Source organism: Leopardus geoffroyi, chromosome B2, assembly GCF_018350155.1.
Source record: "Leopardus geoffroyi isolate Oge1 chromosome B2, O.geoffroyi_Oge1_pat1.0, whole genome shotgun sequence".
Taxonomy (NCBI): domain Eukaryota; kingdom Metazoa; phylum Chordata; class Mammalia; order Carnivora; family Felidae; genus Leopardus; species Leopardus geoffroyi.
This window is the reverse complement of record NC_059332.1, coordinates 17,674,550-17,698,477: the sequence shown is the minus strand read 5'-3', so window position 1 is coordinate 17,698,477 and position 23,928 is coordinate 17,674,550. Positions and strand designations below refer to the sequence as shown.

General features: G+C 40.8%; 1 protein-coding gene across 2 annotated transcripts in view; it reads right to left on the bottom strand.

The window, feature by feature from the left end:
- Positions 1-23,928, bottom strand: part of ELOVL2 (ELOVL fatty acid elongase 2) — a 66,610-nt gene that overhangs the window by 19,955 nt on the left and 22,727 nt on the right. Inside the window, exons 1-2 of one of the 2 annotated variants that reach the window (XM_045497405.1) lie at positions 1,581-1,631; positions 1,400-1,463 (exon numbers count right to left, since the gene is read on the bottom strand). In XM_045497405.1, the coding sequence (XP_045353361.1) occupies positions 1,400-1,463; positions 1,581-1,610 (94 nt within the window). In that variant the 5' untranslated portion in view covers positions 1,611-1,631. Of the gene's footprint in view, positions 1-1,399; positions 1,464-1,580; positions 1,632-23,928 lie in introns of those variants that run through there. The other variant, XM_045497406.1, reaches the window with a different exon arrangement.

The window sequence follows — 23,928 nt, the reverse complement described above, 5'->3', positions numbered from 1 at the left end:
GTCAATCTTCCCATCTCCTCGCCACAAAGAACCTTCCATAAACATGACCAGAGCTGAGTAAACAAACTGCAATCCTCTCCGTACGTGGACCCCTATCCACATAGTTCCAGATCACAGCAATCTTAGCAAAGGCACAGCTCAGTGTGAACAGAGACACTGTTGTTCCACGCTCTGGTGCAAGTGTCCAATAGAAGCCACAGTTGCCAAGAAACCCTGCGTGCCCTCTACGTGAACCGTCCTCCTCTGCACCCACAAGAACTGTGAGGCAGAGAACATATTCAATAAGGGAGCTTATGCGATACAGAGATCCTGCCTTGCCTACCCCACGGGGTCACCACGAGGACAAATGGTGGGTGGGGGGCCAGGGGGGGGCGAGGCGACTGAAAATATTTTTAAAGCTCTAATAATCACACAGCACCATTATATTAAAATCATACAAACAGTCGTTTATCAGACGTTTATAAAGCCTAGGCAGAGACTGGAGTGGTCTAAGTAGTCTCTAAAGGATGCTGTTTGGAGGTTTTTGAGAGACAGGAAAACCTCATTTCCCTCCATTTCCCTAACCCAACAGTGCTGAGGAAATAACCCGGAGAGAGGCACAGATTCGCCACGGTTTGTGAACCAGCGAGGCCTAAGTGAAATGAAACACGTTGTTTGGAAAACATCCACTTGTTTGCAAGCTATGCAGGGTGACTAAGATGCCCAGGGAAGCGTAAGAAGCGCTGCAGGGGACGGCGCGCCTCAGTGGGTCTAAGTGACGGGTGACACACAAAAGAGGGGGCGTGCAGGGGCTCCAGCCCACAGCATGGGCGGAGCGAGCTCACGCCCCTAGACACACGTGGGCGGAAAGACGAGAGGTGACTGCGCGGGTGAGGAAGGTGGAAGGTGTGTGGGCGGTGACGCCAGGAGAGAAAGTAGTCCCGGTTAGCAGGTGGCTCCGGCCTGCTCTGGTGGCCCGAGAGACACCGACCGGAAGGGCTTCGCTGCATTCTGTCCCTGCTTGTGGCTCCTGGAACTTTAATCCCAGGAAGGTTGAGCAGGTGCACTGAGGCTTTCTAGATGTTCTGGAGAAGGATATCAAAGGGGAGGGAAGTTAGATCTCTAAATGTGAAGTACCATACTGTCGTCAAGGTACCAGAGGGGTGCCTGGGTGGCTTAGTCGGTTAAGTGTCCGACTTTGGTTCAGGTCATGATCTCCCAGTCTGTGAGTTCAAGCCCTGCATCAGGCTTTTTGCTGACAGCTCGGAGCCTGGAGCCCGCTTTGGATTCTATATGTATGTCTCTCTCTCAAAAATAAACAAACATTAAAAAAAAAAACAAAAAACACCAGAAATGACAAAACCCTCTTCTGCAACTAAATAGTTTCCTTCCACATGAAATTCTCAAGTAGCTTACTCACCTCGAGGTCCAAACATATTGTCCAAAAAAGCATTGATTTCATCATCAAAAGCCTTTAGATGCTCCTGAAAAGATAAAAGAAAACATTACTTAACTCGGTTTTTTGGGAAATTCAAAACAGACATGTAGTTGCCAGAATCTCCAAGTCCTAGCTTCAAGGACTTTCGGCTGCAAACACTTACGGGAAGGGGACCAGTTAAACGCAGTCTCATCCTTCACGAGCTTGTGTGGATTTAGAAGGAAAAAATTCTGTTGCCTAAGGAAAGGAAAGAGGCAGTCCTGAAAAACAGGCTTGGTACATTTTTAAACACTGAAGGATTATTGACCTTAATTCCATTTCCCTCTAAAATGCTTAGAGGTAGAAGCGTTTCCATAAGCAACTTCTATTGTTGCAATTAACAGGAGTCACGTGCAAGCAACAGGGAGGGTCTACACCTGCAGGATATAATGTAATTGTTAAATAAAAATTCGGCTGAACTGTATTTCACAAAGCTCAATCTAAAGCTTTAAAGGGGACTTATTTTTCAAATAAGGCAATGAAGCACTATAGCTATTTTTTCCATAATCTAAAAACCTTTATATTTTGTTTGTTTTCAAAACCTTTCTTATACATGGATATATATTTAATATTACAATAAACAGCATCTCTAGGGTACATCAGGTGATTACTGCCACTTTAACTGGATTCAGGACAGGAGAATTTCTGCTAAGAACCTTATGGTTGCTAAACTGGCTACAGGCCCTGGATTTAGCTCCTGTTCATTCTGGTGTGCTATTATGTTGCTCAAAATACCTGTGACGGTGTTCCCTAACTTTGCCTACAATGGCCTAGTGCACCTCCTCAGGCAAAGGGAAGAAAAGACAAATTTGCCCACTGCTCCTGGGAAAGGGATCTTTGATGATGATTTGGGGCTGGTGGATTGGTGAGCTGAGCGTCAGCTCTCAGGATGTTCATCTAGAACATTCTCTATAATCAGCCACTGGAGTGCAGTCAAAGCATCTCATTTACAAAGAAAGCGTAAGTGCCAAAGAAGAGAATTAACTTGCTGGCATTTGAAAAGAAGATCTGCAGGTTTGGTGATCAGCCTCTACCATTTAGACCTATTTCTTACTTGTGACTTTGATCCTGAGAAAATTTCAAGGAAACTTAGGTATTTGCGGACTTTAGGAAGCTCGAGAGAGTGGAAGATTTAATGACGACATCTGTTAGCACCTACACCTGCTGGTCATGTATTAGGACCTTTATTATATCATAGTATCTCTATAAAAGGTATCTGGGCTAAACCAAGATTGGAAATTTTTACAGAGTGTTTTGGTTTCCATGAAGGATATCTCAGGAGCCCTCTAGTCTTGAAAAGGTCACTAACCTCACATTTCAGTGTGACAGAGTTAAGATTTGTGTTGCCATTAGAACAGAGAAGATCTGTCCTGAGGCCTCTCATTCTTGAGCAAAGAATGTTAATCTCACTGATATATCCACCTTCATAACAAATACCAGTGAAATCTTCCTCTCATTGCCACATCCACCCACACATGTTTAAAGGTTTTCAGTCTGTTTGCTACAGTCCAAACTCCATTTTCCAACATCTGGAGGTCTAAGAAAACTCTAAAGGTCACAAAGCTTGTATTCGTTCTACAATGTTGCAGAAACTAAGTCACAGTAGAAGACCAGAAATAAAAGAAAGCAGAGGGGAAGATAATGAAGAAAGAGCAGAGAGTGAAAAAATGAATAAGAAAGGGCACTCTACACCAATACCCTGATAATAAAACCAGACAAAGGCACTACAAAAACATGACAAAACAAACCAAAACTACAGGCCAATAGTTCTGATGAACATAGATGCAAAAATCCAACCAAATATTAGCAAACCAAATTCAACAATACATTAAAAGGATTATTCACTACAATCGTGTGGGGTTTATCCCAGAGATGCAAAGGTGGTTCAATATTTGCAAAGCAATTGATATATCACATTAATAAGTAGAAAAGTAAAACCATATGATCATCTCAATAGATGCCAAAAAAGCATTTGGCAAAATACAACATACATTCATGATGAAAAAAACTCTCAACAACATGGGTTTAGAGGGCCCATACCTCAACATAATAAGGGCCATATTTGAAAAACCCACCAGGAGCTAACATCATACTTGACAGTGAAAAACCGAAAGTTTTTGCTCTAAGATCAGGAACGAGACAAGGATGTGCACTCTTACATTTATTCAACATGGTATTGGGAGGTCATAGGTGCAGGAATAAGACAAGAAAAGGAAGTAAAAGGAATCCAAGTTGGTAAGGAAGAAGGAAAAGTGTCACTATTTGCAGATAACTGAAATAGAAAACCCTAAAAGACTTCCATCAAAAATCATTAAAACAAATAAATAAATCCAATAAATTTGTAAGATACAAATTAATGTACAGGAATCTGTTGCATTTCTATACACTACTAATGAAGTAGAAGAATAAATTTAAAAAACAATCCCATTTACAACTGCATCAAAAAGAATAAAATATCCAGAAATAAATTTAACCGAGGATGTTAAAGACCTGTACTCTGAAAACTAGAAGACACTGATGAAAAAAACTGAAGATAACAGAAACAAATGGAAAGATATACCATGCTCATGGATTAGGAATTAATATTGTTAAAATGTCCATACTACCAGAACAATCTACAGATTCAATGCAGTCATTATCAAAATACCAACAGTGTTTTTCATGGAAATAGATTAAGTATTAAAATTTGAATGGAACCACAGAAGACCTCAAATGGCCAAAGCAATCCTGAGAACGAACAAAGCTAAAGGTATCACAGGTCCAAATTTCAAGATATACCACAAAGCTGTAGTAATCAAAACAGTATGGTACTGGCATGAAAACAGACACACAGATCAATGGAAAAGAAAAGAACCCAGAAATAGACCCAAACCTATATGGTCAATAAATCTATGACAATGAAAGCAAGAATACACACAACGGGAAGACAGTCTTTTCAATAAATGCTGCTGGGAAAAATGGAGAGCTACAGGCAAGAGAGTAAAAGTGAACCACATTCTTACCACCATACACAAAATTAAAATGGATTAAAGATCTAAATGTGAGACCTGAAGCCATAAAACTTCTGAAAGAAAACATAGGAGGTAATTTCCTGGACACTGCCATTAGCAATATATTCATGGATGTCTCCTCAGGCAAGGGAAACAACAGTGAAAGTAAACTACTAGGACTGCACCAAAATAAAAAGCTTTCGTACAGCAAAAGAAACCATCAACAAAACGAAAAGACAACCTACTGAATGGGAGAAGATATTTTCAAAAGGTATATCTAATAAGGGATTAATATCCAAAATAGATAAAGAACATGGACAACTCCACACCAAGAAACAAATATTCCAATTAAAAAATAGGCAGAGGACATGAACAGACATTATTCCAAACAAGACACACAGATGGCCAAAAGACACGTGAAAAGATGCTCAACGTCACTCATTGTCAGGGAAATGCAACTGAAAAATGCAATGAGATACCACCTCGCACCTGTCAGAGTGGCTAGTATCAAAAAGACAAGAAATAATAAGTGTTGTTGGTAGGATGTGGAGAAAAGGGATCCCTCATGCACTGTTGGTGGAAAAACATATTGGTGCAACCACTGTGAAAAACAGCATGGAGGTTCCTCAAAAGATTAAAACTGAACAATCATATAATCCAGTAATACCACTATTAGGCACTTACCCAAAGGAAATAAAAACACTCATTTGAAAAGACATACGCACCCCTATGTCTATCGTACCACTATTTACAACGGCCAAGACATGGAAGCAGCCCAAGTGTTCATCAGCAGATGAGTGGATCAAGAAGATGTGATGTATATACACACTGGAATATTAGCCAGCCATAAAAAAAAAGTGAGATCTTGTCATCTGTGACAACATGGGTGGACCTAGAGGGTATTAGGCTAAGTGAAAGAAGTCTGACAAAGAAAGACAAATACTACATGATTTCACTTATATGTGGAATCTAAAACACCAAAGAAAAAAATATACTTAAATACCGAGAACAAACTGGTGGTTGCCAGAGGGGAGGTGGGTGAGGGGACAGGCAAAATACATGGGATTAAGAGGTACAAACTTCCAGTTATAAAACAGATAAGTCATGGGGATGAAAAATACAGTCAATAATACTGTAATAACATTGGTGACACACGGTGACTATCATGGTGAGCACTGAGTAATGTATAGAACTGAAGCAATATGTTGTGTACCTGAAACTAATAGAACACTGTATCTAAATTATGCTTCAGTAAATAAAAATAAATAGGTCAGTTTTTGTGGAATCTAAAAACAAAAACAAAAACAAAAATCCCAAACTCATAGATACAAAGAACAGATTGGTGGTTGCCAGAGGCAGCAGCGTGGGGGGGTGGGCAAAACGGGTACACACTTCTGTGTAAAATGAACAAATCATGGGGACATAATCTATAGCATGATGACTATAATTAATACTGTACTGTATATCTGAAAATTGCTAAGGCAGTAAATAGATCTTCAAAGTTCTCATCACACACAAAAAAATTTGAACTGTGTATGTGAATCAGATTTAGTGTGACAATCATTTTGCAATATATACAAATACTGAATTATTATGTTGTACTCCCGAAACAAACAAAAGAACATAGAGGTAGGAAATTTAATATAGGTCTCTTAAAAACAGAAGCCTTCCAGAAGGAGATGCTACTGCTGTTGAGTTCTGAAAGACTCTTAGGACATCGTCTAGATGGAGAAGGGAAGAAAGAGCATTTCAGGAAGAAGAATCATCATATACAAATAGACTGAGATGGGACTCACTCAGGACATGTTTATAGCCAGGGTCTCTACTGACTCACATGATAGGTGGAAATAAAGTCAATACTGAGAAAATCAGAAACTGGAATAAAAATGACCTCTTTATTTCTGGACTATTTAATACAGTTAGCAAGGATACAACGTTAAGAGACAATGAGGAGATAAGAAGAACAAATGAAAATCTACCCTAGATCAGTAAACCTAAGTGTAGTAAGTACAGAGTCGGGGTAGCATTAGTCAACTAAGGATGAAGGCTTAGCACAGCAGGGTAGAGCACCGCTTGGGTGACGCGTTAATAGCTGCTGTAAACGTCAAAGCATGTTTTACTGTAAACGTCAAAGCATGCTGGCTGATGTCCCAACACTAACACAATAACCTAGGAGCTAAGACAAATCAGCAAACTACAGTACATGCAGCACGTCAGTCATTCAGCCAACATTTTGAACGGCCATTATGTGCTAACACTTTGTCAGACATATGAGGACAAAAAAGGCATAGTGGTCAACTCAAAAGCCTACAGGCAAACTGGGAAAGTGAGGCCTACAGAGAAAGGCAAACAGCAAACAGAGAAGAAGGTACACAGAACTGCCACACTGATGGAAGACACTGCAGGAGTGAGGACTTAAGGTGGTTAGAGTTTGGACAGACTGGAAGAGAAGGGAACAGCACTGTCATTAGACCCATGCAAGGGGCATGCTGTCCTGAACTCATACTGTAGAGGGCCCCATGCTGGCCGTCCCAAGGCCATGCCCCTCGACACAGGAAATCTTATGAGCCAAGGGAGATGCCCACCCCTGGTCACAGCTTCCCCGTCAGATTATGTTCCAAGTCCCCCAGGCCACAGAATTCCCCGCCAAACATTCTCCAACCCCACTTCTAGAACAACCTCAGGGATTTCCCCTTGCCCACACAGTAATAAAGTCCACATTCCATGACTTTATTTTATTGACGTACACTTGTTACATCAGTTACAGGTGAACAACGCAGTGATATGACAAGACAACTCCATAGGCTACGTTGTGCTTACCACAAGTGCAGCTCCCATATCACCATCCAACGCTATTACACTATCACTGGCTACATTCCCTAAGTGGCATTTTTCATCCCCATGACTTACCCATTCCATAACTGGAAGCCTGTGTCTCCTACTCCTCTTGAAGCATTTTGTCCATCCCCTCACCCCCCCTCCCTCTGGCAACCATCAGCTTGTTCTCTGTATTTGTGGGTCTGTTTCTGCTTTTGTCTGGTTGGTTTTTCAGATTCCACACATAAGTGAAATTATATGGTATCTGTCTCTCTCTCTCGGACTCCTTCCACTTTCACTCTAGGTCCATCCATGTTGTCACAAATGGCAAGATCTTGTTTTTTAAGGCTGACTAGTATTGCACTGTTGATATAGATCACATCCTCTTTATCCATTCTTATACTGATGGACGCTTGTGTTGTTTCCATAGCTTGGCCATTGTTAACAGTGGTGTGCTAAACATAGGGGTGCATATATCTCTTCGAATTAGTGTTTTTGTTTTCTTTGGGTAAATACTCAGTGGGATGTTCCATGACTTTCAGTTTAACGTATGGCTGTGTATAACACTATCTGGAGGATGGAAAGATTGGAAGTACAGCCTTCTTTAATTGTGTATTCCTGCGTGCTTACCACAGCTGCTGAGAATGTAAAATGGTGCACTCACATTGAAAATTTAGCAGTTTGGTAAAAACACATGATCTGGCATGCTACTTCTAGGTATATTTACTCAAGGAAAAATAAAGCATATATCCTTGCAAAGACCTGTACACAAATATTTATGGCAGCTTTATTTTTAATAGCTAAAAATGGAAACCGCCCAAATGTCCATCAACAGGTGAATGGGTAAGCTCTGGAGTATCCATACAACGAAATATAACTGGGCAAAAATAAAGAACTATCGGTGCACAGACAACATGGACAGATCTCAAAATTATGATGCTGCATTAAAGCTAGACCGAGAGGGAGAAAGAGAACATACCTTGTGTTTCCATTTACACAAAACGTGAGGAAATATGAACTCACATATGTGACAGAAAGCAAATCAGTGGTTGCTCGGGGACCACAGGCTAGGAGGACAGAATATCCTCCAAAAATGAAAGTGAAATGAGGACGTTTTCCTATTACGCGTAAGTGAGAGGCTCTGTAGCCGGCAGAACAGCACTGCAACGTGTGCTGGCGATGCGCCTCGTGCCAAAGGGAGAGAATTCCATATGGGAAGGATTTACAGAAGAGGATCAAGAACACCAGAAATGGAGTTATCTCATGGAAGAGCCAGAACTCAGAGCAAGCCAGCCTCCACCACCTTATTCCCAGCACCGTACCTGCCATCACCGCCCCTCACACCATGCTCATCCCTGCCAGCGGGAGCAGCGCTGCAAAACACCAACGTGATGTCCTGCACCTGCTCCTTGCTCTACTCCCAGCAGGAAGACCAGCACTTGGAGGTAGCGGCGACCCACCTGAGGCAAACCCACTGGACTGACTCCTTACGCGAAGCCGAGGTGGTCTTCCTAGCTATGTGCCGTGCAACTCCCAGTGCCGTGGACACGCTCACCATGCGCTCCTGCCTCGGCTGCCATTTTCTGAGAGAACCTGGCAGCAGGAGAGCCATGAAGAGCATGCCTACTTTTTTGCCACCACAATGCTGATTGGGACTCCCACCCAGTCCTGTGCCCGTGGAACTCCACTCCTTCCTCCCTCTCCTTCCTCTTCCTGTCTTCCTTCCCCTCCTTCCCTCATTCCTTCTCCGTGTTCCTTCCTTTATTTGTGTTTTCGGCATTTTGTGGGTTTCAGCATTATTTATCATGGGTATTATATCGTATAACGCAATGACTCAAGATCTTGGTGTTGATACAGTTTTGTCGATACGGCTTCATGGAACCTTTAAAGACCCTTAATTCGATCCGAATAGTCATTTCCCATCACCAACTCCTTCCTCATTTCTTTTTAAAATGAGCAAAAGTCATTAAAGTCACGAGACAGACTATTAAGTTTGTAAGAAGACACAGTCTCCAAATCCTTACCTTTAAAAAAAAAGTTTCGGAGAAGATGAAATCGGAAGCATTTGATGACGGCAGGTTAGGATATGGGATCCAACCAGCTCAGGAATGTGTCATTCTCACACTAACCAGACACAATCTGAAACATTCCTGGGACCCTCAAGGTCAAGGCTGAGTTGTACAGAACTGAGAGACAGGGAGCTGGCATCTCCTTCCTCAGACAAGGGGCACAAACCGGATTACTGTCATGCAACGAGGTCTCTGTGTTGTTCCCAGGGCTCAGGATGGCTGTCTAATGTTGCCAGTTCTTTTGACGGACCCTGAAGGATGGTTGCCAGCCGGTCTCTTGTGTGTTTGAAGAATCAGAATGTGTTTACATTTGTGAATAAAACCAGAAGGTTTAGAGAATGGCTAGAAGCGAACACATGGAATTCTTTGGCTTTCATGCAGCTGACGTCACATCATGTAGATTTACGTGTATTTTACGCTGAAACACCTGCCGGCTCAGCACCTACCTCCCAGCACCGTGCTCTGGAGGAAGCAACTAAGTGAGACTGAGGATATGAACTAGGTAGGGAACTCTTACTCATTGGTAGGAACTCTGAATTGTTATTATTTGTCTTACGAAGTAATCTTCGTGAGGCTGAAACCATCTAAGCCAGGTATTGAGGCATCTGGGGGAACATATTTGGTTACCACGGCTGGAATATAAATGAACTGACCATAATGGTGAAGAATAGCAGTAGCACCTGCCAATCAAACACTCATGCGCCGGCACTGGATATATATTATCTAGGACTTTCCCGGTAGCCATACAAGGTGCGTAGTCTTCCCGGTTTACAGATGTGGAAATGGACACCATGAGCTCAAGACTGGCACTGTTGTGTGAAATGTGAACAAAGTGCAGTAACAATCGGCAGTTTGATCCCTTCGGAGTGGGAGGTTTCAGAGCTGGGGTGGCAGAGGAAGGACTCTTTGTGGAGCTCCTGCTTACGTTTCCTGCGCTGCCCTACATCCCAGGACAATAAGCTGACAAAAAAAAAAAAAAAAAAAAAAAGGTCGATTTTATCTGCATCCTGGAGACCCCTGAGGCCTCACAACAGTTTCGCTCAATTAAGGAGATGAAAGGTCTATTTAGAGCAAGATGTGTGAGTGCAGTTTTGTTTGCTGCGTTCCATTTTCCCCACGCGGCTCTTTGTCTCATTTCGTTCAGTGTCTGGTCAAATGGCAACTCTTGAGGCGCTTCCCACAGCCATCTCTCTCGGGCCTAATTGCAACGGAAGGAGGAAAGCGTCTGCCTTGTGGTGTCCTGGTCTGTGATGCAGAGCCAGTCTCCATGTCTTTGCTCGATTTTTTTCTTGACAGCACCTCTACAAACTTTCACTGGCGAGTTTGTTTATTGTCTGGGTCCTCCAATGGGCCTCCAACAGGCCGCTTTATCCCCAATTCTAAGAACAATGCCTGGCACATAATGAGCACTGAATATGTAGTGAGTGAATGAACGCAACTCTCATTGTTCTAAACCTTTACGGTATTCATTTGATACTTACATTCATATTACTTTGCATTCCTACCTATATTTTCCTATGTGCAATCTTGTTTCCAGTACATTGGGAAAGATCCCCAACGCTTTTAACACCTGCTGTATCATCGGGGTACACTGGACTCAATTTTATTTTTTGAGTTTTTCAGAAGATTCTTTCTTCCAAAAAACAACGGAAAAAAATGTGTATATTTTTAAAATAGAATGAAACTTATTCTATTTTGCAATTAACAGGAGTCCAATGGACCCTATTATAAACCTGAATATCTTGTGGGATCTTAGTAATCTTATACTTTCTATATTTTCAAAACATTTTGCTATTTAATCATCCCAGAAATTAGCTCATTAATCAATCATCTAAATTTGTGCCAAAAAAAAAAAAAAAAACGATGAAAATGTAAGAATGACAGAAATGCCTAGAAGGACAATGAAATAATCACATAAGCCATCACTACTGCACTGTTCTGCATTTTCCTTGTTCTCTACCCAAGAAATGGCAAATGGCACCACTCTTTAAGATAAGAGACACTTAGAGACATCTTCATAGCTTTTTAAAGCTTTCAGTGAACACACCTGAAAGTTCACAATTTTTCCTGCTCTTAAACTTTAATTATCTGGGAGGGGGCCTGCATTTCTACCAAACTCCCAGGTGATGTCGATGCTAGTGGTCTACAGACCACACTTTGAGTAGCAAGGATTCAGACTAGGGTCTCTTGAAATGTGTTTGGGGTATAATCAAGGTATTAATGATTTATGTGCTTTTGTTATAAAAATACCAAGTTCTTGCTTACTTGCTACAAATGTACTGAGTCTTTTATTACATATTCTGCTCGATGAAATTTACACTTGCTATGCATTATTATACCAACATTCACTTCACAGGCATTTTAGTAACTAACTCTACAAACTCAGACAGTATCCACGTTATTCCAAACAGAAATAAAACCACTGGTTCAGTTGTATTCTCCTTATGCTTACTGTACCTGCATTCGGTATTCTGAAAGCGGCCTACTCAGGAAGAGTGCAGACAGATCATGGCCTCTTCTGAGGCTGTTTCTACTGAGGCATCAGGAGATTGCATTCACACACAGTGCATCAGTCAGTACTTGTCAACAAGCATCACCAGGAGCTTTAGATGTTAACTGCTGTCCTTATACATCCTATACTTCTACAAGTATAGGATTTTGTTGTTGTTGTTGTTTACTTAAGTGGGATTTTAATTTTTTTTTTTTTTTTTCAACGTTTATTTATTTTTGGGACAGAGAGAGACAGAGCATGAACGGGGGAGGGGCAGAGAGAGAGGGAGACACAGAATCGGAAACAGGCTCCAGGCTCTGAACCATCAGCCCAGAGCCTGACGCGGGGCTCAAACTCACGGGCCGCGAGATCGTGACCTGGCTGAAGTCGGACGCTTAACCGACTGCGCCACCCAGGCGCCCCATTAAGTGGGATTTTAAACTGTGGTTCCTTTTGATTTTATCTTCTTTGTTCCAGCTCTACCTTTGCGCTCTGATAAGATTATGCAAATTCTGGACTTCCAGGGAAAATGGTGGAGTACAAGGACCCAAAACCCACCTAGTCCCAGGGATACAATTAGATAACACCTGCATCAGTGTAACAAACTGGAAAATGACCCAAAGACTGGCAGAACTGACTCTTCACAGACAGAAGAGGCCACATCAAAAAGGGTAGGAAGGGCAGAAACGCAGTCAGGAGCAAAACTGACTCACGAGACTGTCCTCGGGAGGAAGGGACACCACAGGTATAGAGAAGGGAAAGGAGCAGAACCCACATCAGGCACCCCAGGCACAGGGGACCCACACTGGGAAGACAAATCCTCGAAACACTTGGCTCTGAAAACCAGAGGGACTTAACTTCATGAGTTCTTACAGTCAGTGGGGCTTAACACCTGCAACTTTAAAAGTCAGCAGGCTGGCTCTGGGAGAGCCAGGGGGTGAGAGGAAATGGGAGTTTGCATCCTTAAAAAGCACAACCAATAGCCCGCAGAGATATAGTATAGAAGCAGCAGTTTGAAAAAACCCCTGGGACATACTGGGGGGAAACTTTTTTTTTTTTAATGTTCACTTATTTAAGAGAAAGAGAGATAGAATGCCAGCGGGAGGGAGGGGAAGAGGTGCAGAGAGAGAGGAGACACAGAATCGGAAGCAGGTTCCAGGCTCTGAGCTGTCAGCACAGAGCCCAACATGGGGCTTGAACTCATGGACCACGAGATCATGACCTGGGCTGAAGTCGGATGCTTAACTGACTGAGCCACCCAGGTGCCCCTGGGGGGAAACTTTGCACTAATCTCAGAGCATGTGCTGGTGGGGCAGGGATCTTTGGGAGACTTCTCCAAGAACAAAAGAGTTGGCAGGTGCCATTCCCTCCCCCCACCCCCTCATTCTCCTGTGGACTTGACCCCTCCAATATGCCCTGGGTCAGAACGCATCCAAAGTGGTACCACAAGCTTGGCAGTGTGCAAACAGCCTCAACAGGGGCCAGTAGCACTCCAGAGTGACTCCTACACTGGGATTGGGGGGAAGATAACCACACACACCAGCCCTACTACAGCCCCAGCCATGGGCTGGGGGCAGACATCTGGTTTGACTGCAGATCCTGTACGCATACAAAAGCCTTTCAGGGGACAACACAGGGAGAGCACCTGCAATTTGGTGCTAGTGAATCCTAGACATATGCCTGGTCTGACTCAACTCAAGCCCAGTGTGGTCGCAGGCTGGCCCACTAACAACACAGGGACCAAATCCTGCCTATGGCAGGCAAGGAGAGTCACTGACGACAGCTGAAGGCAAATGAGGCTCAGCCACAAGAGCAGAAGGCACGCAACACACAGAGGAGACACCCCTGAAGTTCCAGGCTCTGATGAACAGGGGACACTGCACTGCAGGGCACCACAGGACTTCTTCATGAGGCCACTACTTTCAAGAGCAGGAGACATAGCTGACTTTTCTAACATATAGAAACAGACCCAGGGAATTAGACAAAATGAGGAGATAGAGGACTATGCTCCAAATGTAAAAGCAGGTCAAAATCACAGCAAAAGAGCTAAACAAAATGGAGGTCAGTAGTATGCCTGAGAGAACATTTAAGGTAATGATCATAAAGGGGCACTTAGGTGGCTCAGTCGGTTAAGCGTTTGCCTCTCGATTTTGGCTCAGGTCATGATCTTGCAGTTTGTGAGTTCGAGCCCCACATCAGGCTCTGTGCTAGCAGGGTGGAGCCTGCTTGAGATTCTTTCCCTCCCTCTATCTCTCTCTGTCCTTCCCCCACTCATTCTCTCTCAAAATAAATAAATAAACAAGAAAAAATTATAAAATAATGATTATAAAGATACTCGCTGGGCTTGAGAAGAGTGGAGGAACTCAGCGAGACCCTCAACAAAGAGATAGAAAACACGAAAAAGAACCAATCAGAGATGAAGAACTCAATAACTGAAATTAAAAATAGACTAGATGGAAGAAATAGTAGACTAGAGCAAGCGGGTGGATCAGTGGCCAGAAGGACAGAGTAATGGAAAGCAATCAAGCCGAACAAGAGATAAAAAAGAATAACGAATGAGAATAGATGAAGGGAACTTAGCGACACCATCAAGCATAACAACATTCCCATTACGGGGATCCCAGAAGGAGAAGAGAGGGAAAAGGGGACATGCACTGGAAGCAAATGCATTGGAAGAAATAATAGCTGAAAACTGCCTGAATCTGGGGAAGGAAACAAACATCCAGATCCAGGAGGCAGAGACAGCACCCCCCCTCCCCCAATCAATCCAAGGAGGTCCACACCAAGACATATTAGTAATTAAAATGGCAAAAAGCAGTGATCAAGAGATAATTTTATTTATATTATCTATTTAACAGGAAGTTAAATTTTCTGCAAGAGTAAAATGATATAGCTTTATATTTGGGGCCAAAGAACATTGTAAAAGATCTATATATTTCACCCCATCCACCTGCCTACCTCCCTTTTGGCAACCATCAGTTTGTTCTCTAGAGTTAAGAGTCTGTTTCTTATTTCTCTTTTTTTTTCCTTTTGCTTGTTTTGTTTTTTTCAATTCCACATATGAGTGAAATCATATGGTATTTGTCTTTCTCTCTGACTTATTTCATTTAGCACTGTACCCTCTAGCTCTATCCATGTTGTTGCAAATGGAAAAATTTCATTCTTTTTATGGTTGAATTATATGTATGTGTGTGTATATATTGATCTATCAATAAATCAATGGATAAAGAACATGTGTATATGTATATATATATATATATATATATATACACACATATATATGTATATATATAGACACACACACACACATACATATACACATGTTCTTTATTCATTGATTTATCAATAGACACTTGGGCTACTTCCATATCAGGGCTATAAATAACACTGCTATACATATAGGGGTGCATGCATCCCTTTGAATCAGTATTTTTGTACCCTTTGGGTAAATACTCAGTAGTGCAATTGTGGGATCTTAGGGTAGTTCTATTTGAACTTTCTGAGGAACCTCTGTACTGTTTTCCACCATGGCTGCACCAGTTTGCATTCCCACCAACAATGCAAGAGTGTGATAAAGAGAGAATTTTAAACGCAGCAAGAGAACAGAGTCACACACAAGGGAAACCACAAGTTTCCAAAACCTTTGAGAAGAGCAAAAACTCTTTTTTAGAGGCAAGTTTATAACAATACAGGTCTACCTCAAGAAGCAAGAAAAGTCTTAAATAAGCAACATAACTTGACACCAAAAAAAGCTATAAAAAGGAGAGCAACAACAGCAAAAACCCCAAGCCAGTAGAAGGAAGACAATAATAAAGATTAGAGCAGAAATAAAATGAAACTGAAAGCAATAGAACAATGAAACCAGAAGTTGGTTCCTTGAAGAGATCAATGAAAGTGATAAACCTTTAGCCAGACTCAATAAAAAAAATAAAGGGGGAGGAGGGTGGAATGCTCAAATAAAATCAGAAATGAATAAGGAGAAATAACAAGTGACACCACAGAAATACAAAGATTATTACAAAATACTATGAAAAATTATATGGCAACAAATTGGATGACCTAGAAGAAATGGAAAAATTCTTAGAAACATATTACCTCCCACAAGTGAAGCAGGAAGAAACAGAAAATTTGAACAGACTGATTACCAGCAATAAAACTTAAGGAGTAATCCAGGGGTGCCTGGGTGGCTCAGTCGGTCGAGTGTCCAACGTCGGTTCAGGGCATGATCTTGCAGTTCATGAGTTTGAGCCCCGCATCAGGCTCTGTGCTGACAGCTCAGAGCCTGGAGCCTACTTCAGATTCTGTGTCTCCCTCTCTCTCTGCCCCTCTCCCACTCACACTCTGTCTCTCTCTCAGAAATGAATAAATGTTATAAAAAAAAAATTAAGTAGTAATCCAAAACCTCCCAACAAACAAAAGTCCAGGACCAAAAGGCTTCCCAGGGGAATTCTACCAGACATTTAAAGAAGAATTAATACCTATTCTTCTCAAACTGTTCCAAAATAGAAGAGAAATGAAAACCTCCAAATTCATTCTATAAGGCAAGCATTACCCTGGTACCAAAACCAGATAAAGACACCACAAAAAGAGAGAACTAGCCAATATCCCTCGTGAACATGGATGCAAAAATCCTCAACAAAATACTAGCAAATCAATTCCAACTATGCATTAAAAAAATAATTCACCACAGTCAAGTGGGATTTATTCTTGTGTTGCAAGGGTGGTTCAATATTCACAAACCAATCAATCTGACACATCACATCCACAAGAGAAAGGATAAAACCATTTGATCATTTTAATAGATGTGGAATAAGCAGTTGACAAAGTACAATACCCATTCATGATGAAACCTTTAACAAAATAGGTTTAAAGGGAACATACCTCAACATAATAAAGGCCATATATGACAAACCCACAACTAACATCATACTCAATGGTGAAAAACTGAGAGCTCTTCTCCTAAGATCAAGAGCAAGACCAGATGTCTATTCTCACCATTTTCATTCAACATAGACTGGAAGCCCTACTCACAGCAACTGGAGAAGAAATAAAAGGCATCCAAACTGGTAAGGCAGAAGTAAAACTTTCACTGTTTGCAGATGTCACCATACTATAGATAGAAAACCCTAAAGACTCCACCAAACTATTAGAACCGATAAACGAATTCAATGAAGTTACGGGATACAAAAATCAACATACAGAAACCGGTTGCATTTCTATACACTGATAACGAATGAGCAGAGAGATAAATTAAGAAAACAATCTCGGGGCGCCTGGGTGGCTCAGTCGGTTGAGCGTCCGACTTCGGCTCAGGTCATGATCTCACAGTTTGTGGGTTCGAGTCTCACATCGGGCTCTGTGCTGACAGCTCAGAGGCTGGAGCCTGTTTCAGATTCTGTGTCTCCCTTTCTCTCTGCCCTTCCCCTGTTCGCGCTCTGTCTCTGTCTCAAGAATAAATAAACATTAGAAAAATTTAAAAAAAAATTAAAAAAAAATAAAGAAAACAATCTCACTTACAATTGCACTAAAAGTAATAAAATACCTTGGGATAAACTTAACTAAGGAGATGAAGGACCTGTACTCTGAAATCCATAGAACACTGACTGAAGAAAATGACGATGACACAACAAATGGAAAACTATCCCATGCTCATAGATTATAAGAACAAATACTGTTAAGATGTCTGCACTACCCAGAGTGATCTACAGACTTAATGGAATTTCTATCAAAATACCAATAGTATTTTTCACAGAACTAGAACAAATAATTCTAAACTTCGTATAGGAAGTATAGAATCAGAGAAAGACCCCAAAGAGTCAAAGCAATCCTGAGAAAAGAAGAACAAGGCTGGAGGTATCACAATCCCAGATTTCTAGATATACTACAAAGCTACAGTAATCAAAAAAATATGGTCCTGGAACGGAAACAGACATATAATTTAGATCAATGAAACAGAACAGAGAGTCCAGAGATAAACTTATACGGTCAGTTAATCTGTGACAAAGAAAAAATATGCAATAGGAAAAAGACAGTCTCCTTAACAAATTGTGCTGGGAAAATAGAATAGGTCCATGCAAAAGAATGAAAAGTAGACCACTTTCTTACACCATAAGGAAAAATAAACTCAAAATGGATTTAAGACCTAACGGGAGACTTGAAACCATAGAAATCATAGAAGAGAGCACAGGCAGTAATTTCTCTGACATCAGCCACAGCAATATTTTTCTAAGTATGTCTTCTAAAGCAAGCAAAACAAAGGCAAAAATAAACTACTGGAATACACCAAAATAAAAAGCTTCTGCACTGCAAAGAAAACAATAAACAAAACAAAAAGACAGCCTACTGAATGGGAGAAGATATTTGCAAATGATATCTTTGATAAGGGGTTAGTATCCAAAATATACAAGAAACTTCTACAACTCCACGCCAAAAAAAAGAAAGAAAGAATCCAGCTGAAAAATGGGTGGAAGACATGCACAGACATTTTACAAAGACAACATACAGATTACCAACAGACACATAAAAAGATGCTCAACATCAGTCATCATTAGGAAAATGCAAATCAAAACCACGATGAGATATCACCTCACACCCATGAGAATGGCTAAAATCAAAAGCACAAGAAACAACACGTGTTGGTGAGGATGCGCAGAAAAAGGAACCCATGTGCACCGTTGGGTGATAATACAAACTGGTGCAGTCACTGTGAACAGTATGGAGGTTCCTCGAAGAAACTAAAAATGGAATTATCGTTTGGATGTAAATTAAAAAAGATATGGAATTATCGTAAGATCCAGTAATTCTGCTACTGGGTATTTACCCAAAGAATACAAAGGCACTAACTCAAAAAGATATATGCACCCCTATGTTTATTGCAGCATTATTGATAACAGCCAAATTATGGAAGCAACCCAAGTGTCCATGAACAAATGAATGGATAAAGAAGATGTGGTACATACATACAATGGAATATTACTCAGCCATAAAAAAGAATGAAATCTTGCTATTTGCAACAACATGGATGGATCTAGAGGGTGTGATGCTAAGTAAGGTGGTCAGGGAAAGATAAACACCATATTTCACTCACATGTGGAGTTTAAGGAAGAAAAACAATCAAAGAAAAAACAGAGATAAACCAAAAAACAAGCTCTGTTTAGCCAACAGTTGTTAACTAACACCTTGCTGGTTACCAGATGGGAGGTGGGTAGAAATATGGGTGGAATAGGTGATGGGAATTAAGGACAGTTTGCTCTTATTTGCTCTCTCCCCCAGCCATGTGAGGGCACAGCAAGAAGGCTGCTGTCTCCAAGCCAGGAAGAGCACCTCTGCCAGAACTCGACCATGCTAGCACCAGATCTCTGACTTTAGGCTCTGGAACTGTGAGAAAATAAATTTCTATAGTTTAGCCACCCAGTCTATGCTGTTTTGTTATGACTGCTTGAGCTGGCTAAGACACTGAGTAAAGGAAAAAGAAATAGCCTCAGAGAATGCCCTTCTTTTTTTTTTTAATTGTTTTCATATTTATTTTTGAGAGAGTGAGAAAGAGAGAGAGCGAGCGAGCGAGCAGGGAAGGGGCAGGGAGAGAGGGAGACACAGAATCTGAAGCAGGCTCCAGGCTCTGAGCTGTCAGCACAGAGCTCGACATGGGGCTTGAACCCACAAGCGGTGAGATCATGAACTGAGCTGAAATTGGACACTTAACCAACTGAGCCACCCAGGCACCCAAAAAATGTCCTTCTATAAGCCTTACAGAATGACTCTGTGTAAGAAATCATGGCTTGAACTCATCTAACGTAAAGTACAATAGAAGCTTCACATGATCAGGTTTCATTTAAATAAACAGTTTAACAAATGTTAATGTATCGGTCTATGCAGGTATATGATCAAATATATATATGCATAGGAAAAATTTTGGAAAGGCACACATCAAATTATTAACCGCAATTATCTCTGAGGGGGAAAGGAGAATGACAGGGGCAGGGAGATTGGAAAGAGAGAGATTAATTCTGGATACGGCTAATGTCTTAGAAATCACTAACAATATATTAATTACGTAATTAAAATATTACAACTATAAGGGAAATATTGTTAATGAAACGGCTATAAGAAAGTTGTACAATTTCCTCAAGTCTTAACCAAAACACCAATCACAGTTTTGGATAGGTTGGTTTCTTCCTATTGATTTGAAATAAAAGATGAGATGAATAGGTATTATGATATAAAATGATTAAAAAATATAACATGTGAAATTCTTGACTAAGTATACGACAGGTCTAAGTTTTCATCAAATATATATTTTAATATTTTGTAGTGATACAAAAAGATTAGTGATTACACTAGTCAGCCCAAAGCTATGTTCTCAAAAGGTAAACAAAATTAACAAAACTTTAGCTAGACTAACTCAGGAAAAAAAAAAAAAAGACAACTCAAAATCAAATCATAAGTGAAAGAGGAGACATCACAACTCCTACCACAGAAATACAAGGATCATGAGAGACTACTCTGAACAATTATACACTAACAAACTGGATAACCTAGAAGAAATGGATGCATTCCTAGAAATACAACCTACCAAGACTAAGACACGCAGAAATGGATAGCTTAACAAACTAACATGAGTAAGCAGACTGAATCAGTAATCAAAACCCCTCCATCACAGAAAAGTCTAGGACCAGATGGTATCACTGATGAATTCTACCAAGCATTTAAAGAAAAATGAATGCCAAGCCCTCTCAAAATTTTCCAAAAAATGACAACAGGGCACTCACAAACTCATTTTTACAAGGCCAGTATTATCCTGATACCAAAGCCAGATAAAGAAACTACAAAAGAAGGGGTGCCTGGGTGGCTCAGTTGGTTAAGCATCCAACTTCGGCTCAGGTAATCTCATGGTTTGTGAGTTCGAGCCTCACGTCGGGCTCTGTGCTGACAGCTCAGAGCCTGCCTGGAACCTGCTTCGGATTCTGTCTGTCTGTCTCTCTCTCCCCTCCTCACTCAGGCTCTGTCTCTGTCTCTCAAAAATAAACAAACATTAAAAATATTTTAAAAAAAGAAATTACAAAAGAAGATTACAGACCAATATCCCTGTAGAATATAGATGTGAAATTCTCAAAACAAAATATTAGCAAACTGAATTCCACAGCACAGTAAAAGAATCATACATGATCAAGTGGGATTTATCTCCAGGTTGCAAGGATGTTCAATACACACAAATCGATAAATGTGACACACAACATTGACAGAAGTTAAGACAAAAATCGTATCTCAACAGGTACAGAGAAAGCCTCTGACAAAATACAACGTCCTTTTATGATAAAAATGCTCACGGTATTGGATATAGAAGAAGCACATCTCACCACAATAAAGGCCATTTATGACAAGTCCACAGCCAACATTAAACTCAATGGTGAAAGGTTGAAAGCTTTTCCTCAAAAATCAGGAGCAAGACAAGGGCGTCTACTCTCACCACTCTTATTGTATATAGTACTGGATCCTAGCCAAAGCAATCAGGCAAGGAAAATAAATAAAAGGCATCCGAATTGGAAAGGAAGAGGTCTTTGCCTACAGATGATGTGATTTGATATGCAGAAAATCCTAAAGACCCCACCAAAAAACTGCTAGAGCTAATCAACAAGTTTAGTAAAGTTACGGATATAAAATCAACAGTTGCATTTCTACACACTGACAACAAAACATCTGAAAAAGAAAATAATCCCATTCCCAATAGCATCAATTATAATAAAATATTAGGAATAAATTTAACCAATAAATATCTGTACACTGAAATCTATGAGATTTTGATGAACTGAAGAAGTGGCGAATAAATAGACACTCCAAGTTCATGGATCAGAGGAATTAATACCAGGGCGCCTGGGTGGCTCAGTAGGTTAAGCATCCAACTTCAGCTCAGGTCCCGATCTCATGGCTCATGAGTTCGAGCCCCACGTCAGGCTCTGTGCTGACAGCCTAGAGCCTGGAGCCTGCATCAGATTCTATGTCTCCCTCTCTCTTTGCTCCTCACCTGCTCATGTTCTGTCTCTCAAAAATAAATAAATGTTAAAAAAAAAAAGAAGAAGAATTAATACCATTAAAATGTCAATACTCTCCGAAGTCATCTATAGATTCAATGCAATCTCTGTTAAAATTCCTACGGCATTTTTCACAGAAATAGGAAAAAAAAATCTTAAAATTTGTATGGAACCACAAAGATCCCAATTAGCCAAATTAATCCTGAGAAAGAACACCAAAGCTGCAGGCATCAGACATCTTGAACTATATACTACAAGCTATACTACAAGGCCATAGTAACCAGAACAGTATGATAGAAGCATAAAAACAGACGCACAGGCAAATGGAACAGAATCAAAAGCCTAAAAATAAACCCTCACATTTACAGTCAACCAACATTTGACAGGGGAGCCAAGAATACTCAATAGAGAAAGGACAGTCTCTTCAATAAATGGTGTTGTAAAAACTGGATAACTACATGCAGAAGAATGAAATGGGACCTCTCTCTTACACTCACAAAAATTAACTCAAAATGGGCTGAAAACTTAAGTTTTATGTTTTATGGATAAAACAAAATGGCCATAAAACTCCTAAAAGAAAACACATGCAGAAAAGCTCCTTGGCCTTGGCAACATTTTTTGGATGACACCAAAAGCACAAGCAACAAAAGCAAAAATAAGTAAGTGGGACCGCATCAAACTACAAAGCTTCTGCAAAATAGAAGAAATAATAACAAAACGAAAAGGGAACCTACAGAAAGGGAGAAAATATTTGCAAATCATGGATCTGGTAAAGGGTTAAGAGCCAAAAATACATCGAGAACTCGCACAACTCAGAAAAACATCACCATCATCAACAACAACAAAACACCCGATTAAAAAATGGGGAGAGGAACTGGACATTTTTTTCAGAGACACAAACATGGCCAAAATGCACCCCAAAACACCACTAATCATCAGAGAAACGCAAAACCATAATGAGGTATCACTGTACCCCGTTAGAGCCGCTCTCCTCAAAAAGAGTTAACAAGTGTTGGGACGCGGAGAAAGGAAACCCTCATGCGCTGTTGGTGGGAATGTAAACTGACACAGCCACTACAGAAAGCAGTACAGAGATCCCTCAAAAAATTACAAATAGAACTACCATATGAGGCCGCAGTCTCACTTCTGGGTAGGTATCCACAGAGATCTCTCTGCCTTCATGCTCACTGCAGCATTATTCACAAGAGCCAACATATGGAAACAATCTAAGTGTCCTGGCAACAGATGAGTGGATACCGATGACACGGCTATATATATTCAATGGAATATTATTCAGCTTCTATTAAATACACTAAGCTACCAGAATTCAGCTATCTTCAAAAGATCAGTAACACCCGCAGCTGTCTACTCTAACATTTCTCTACAGGTTTTTCAGAAATGTCTGGAGAAGAAGGGTACAAGAGGGCCTTTGAAATCTTTAGTCAGTCTACTCTGCTTTGTCCACTAACACACACCACAGGAAAAGACGTCTCGCTGAAGAATGACCTACTCCCACAGTAGAAGGACTTTCCTTCCATCAGAGCAAAGAAAACCAATAGGACGTCCCTCACTGAAGGTTTGCAGCAGTCTGTCCTCAGAGTACTGCGTCGGATTACAATTTAGTTAACAGTAAAAATAGGACTCTTTTTCCTCCAGGAGATTGTAATTATACAGAAGTCAAAGCCCCAAAGCAAATCTAGTGACAGCCTCATTATTTTCATCGTTGTAAGTGTTGTTACTGTTATTACCAACATTTCAATACAGTGCAAATAGACAGCTCAGAGGAAGGCAAGTCCATTATATCAGAGGACTGCACGAAGGGAGTCGAGACGCACGTACTATGCATTTTGACCTTGATCCTTGGCATCGACCTGAATGTTGCCGAAGGATTTACAACTTGTTTGGTATAAAATCTGAAGAATTTCAAAAAATCAAAATAGTTGTTATTAAATTCTTTGGCTGACTGGGCCACAGTCCAATCACCTCCACCCACTTCGCTAAGCCTCCTCTCCTTCCAGATGTCTATGTGCAGGTGTCCCCTTTGCTCTAGGCACATCCAAGTACCTGAAGTTCCCCC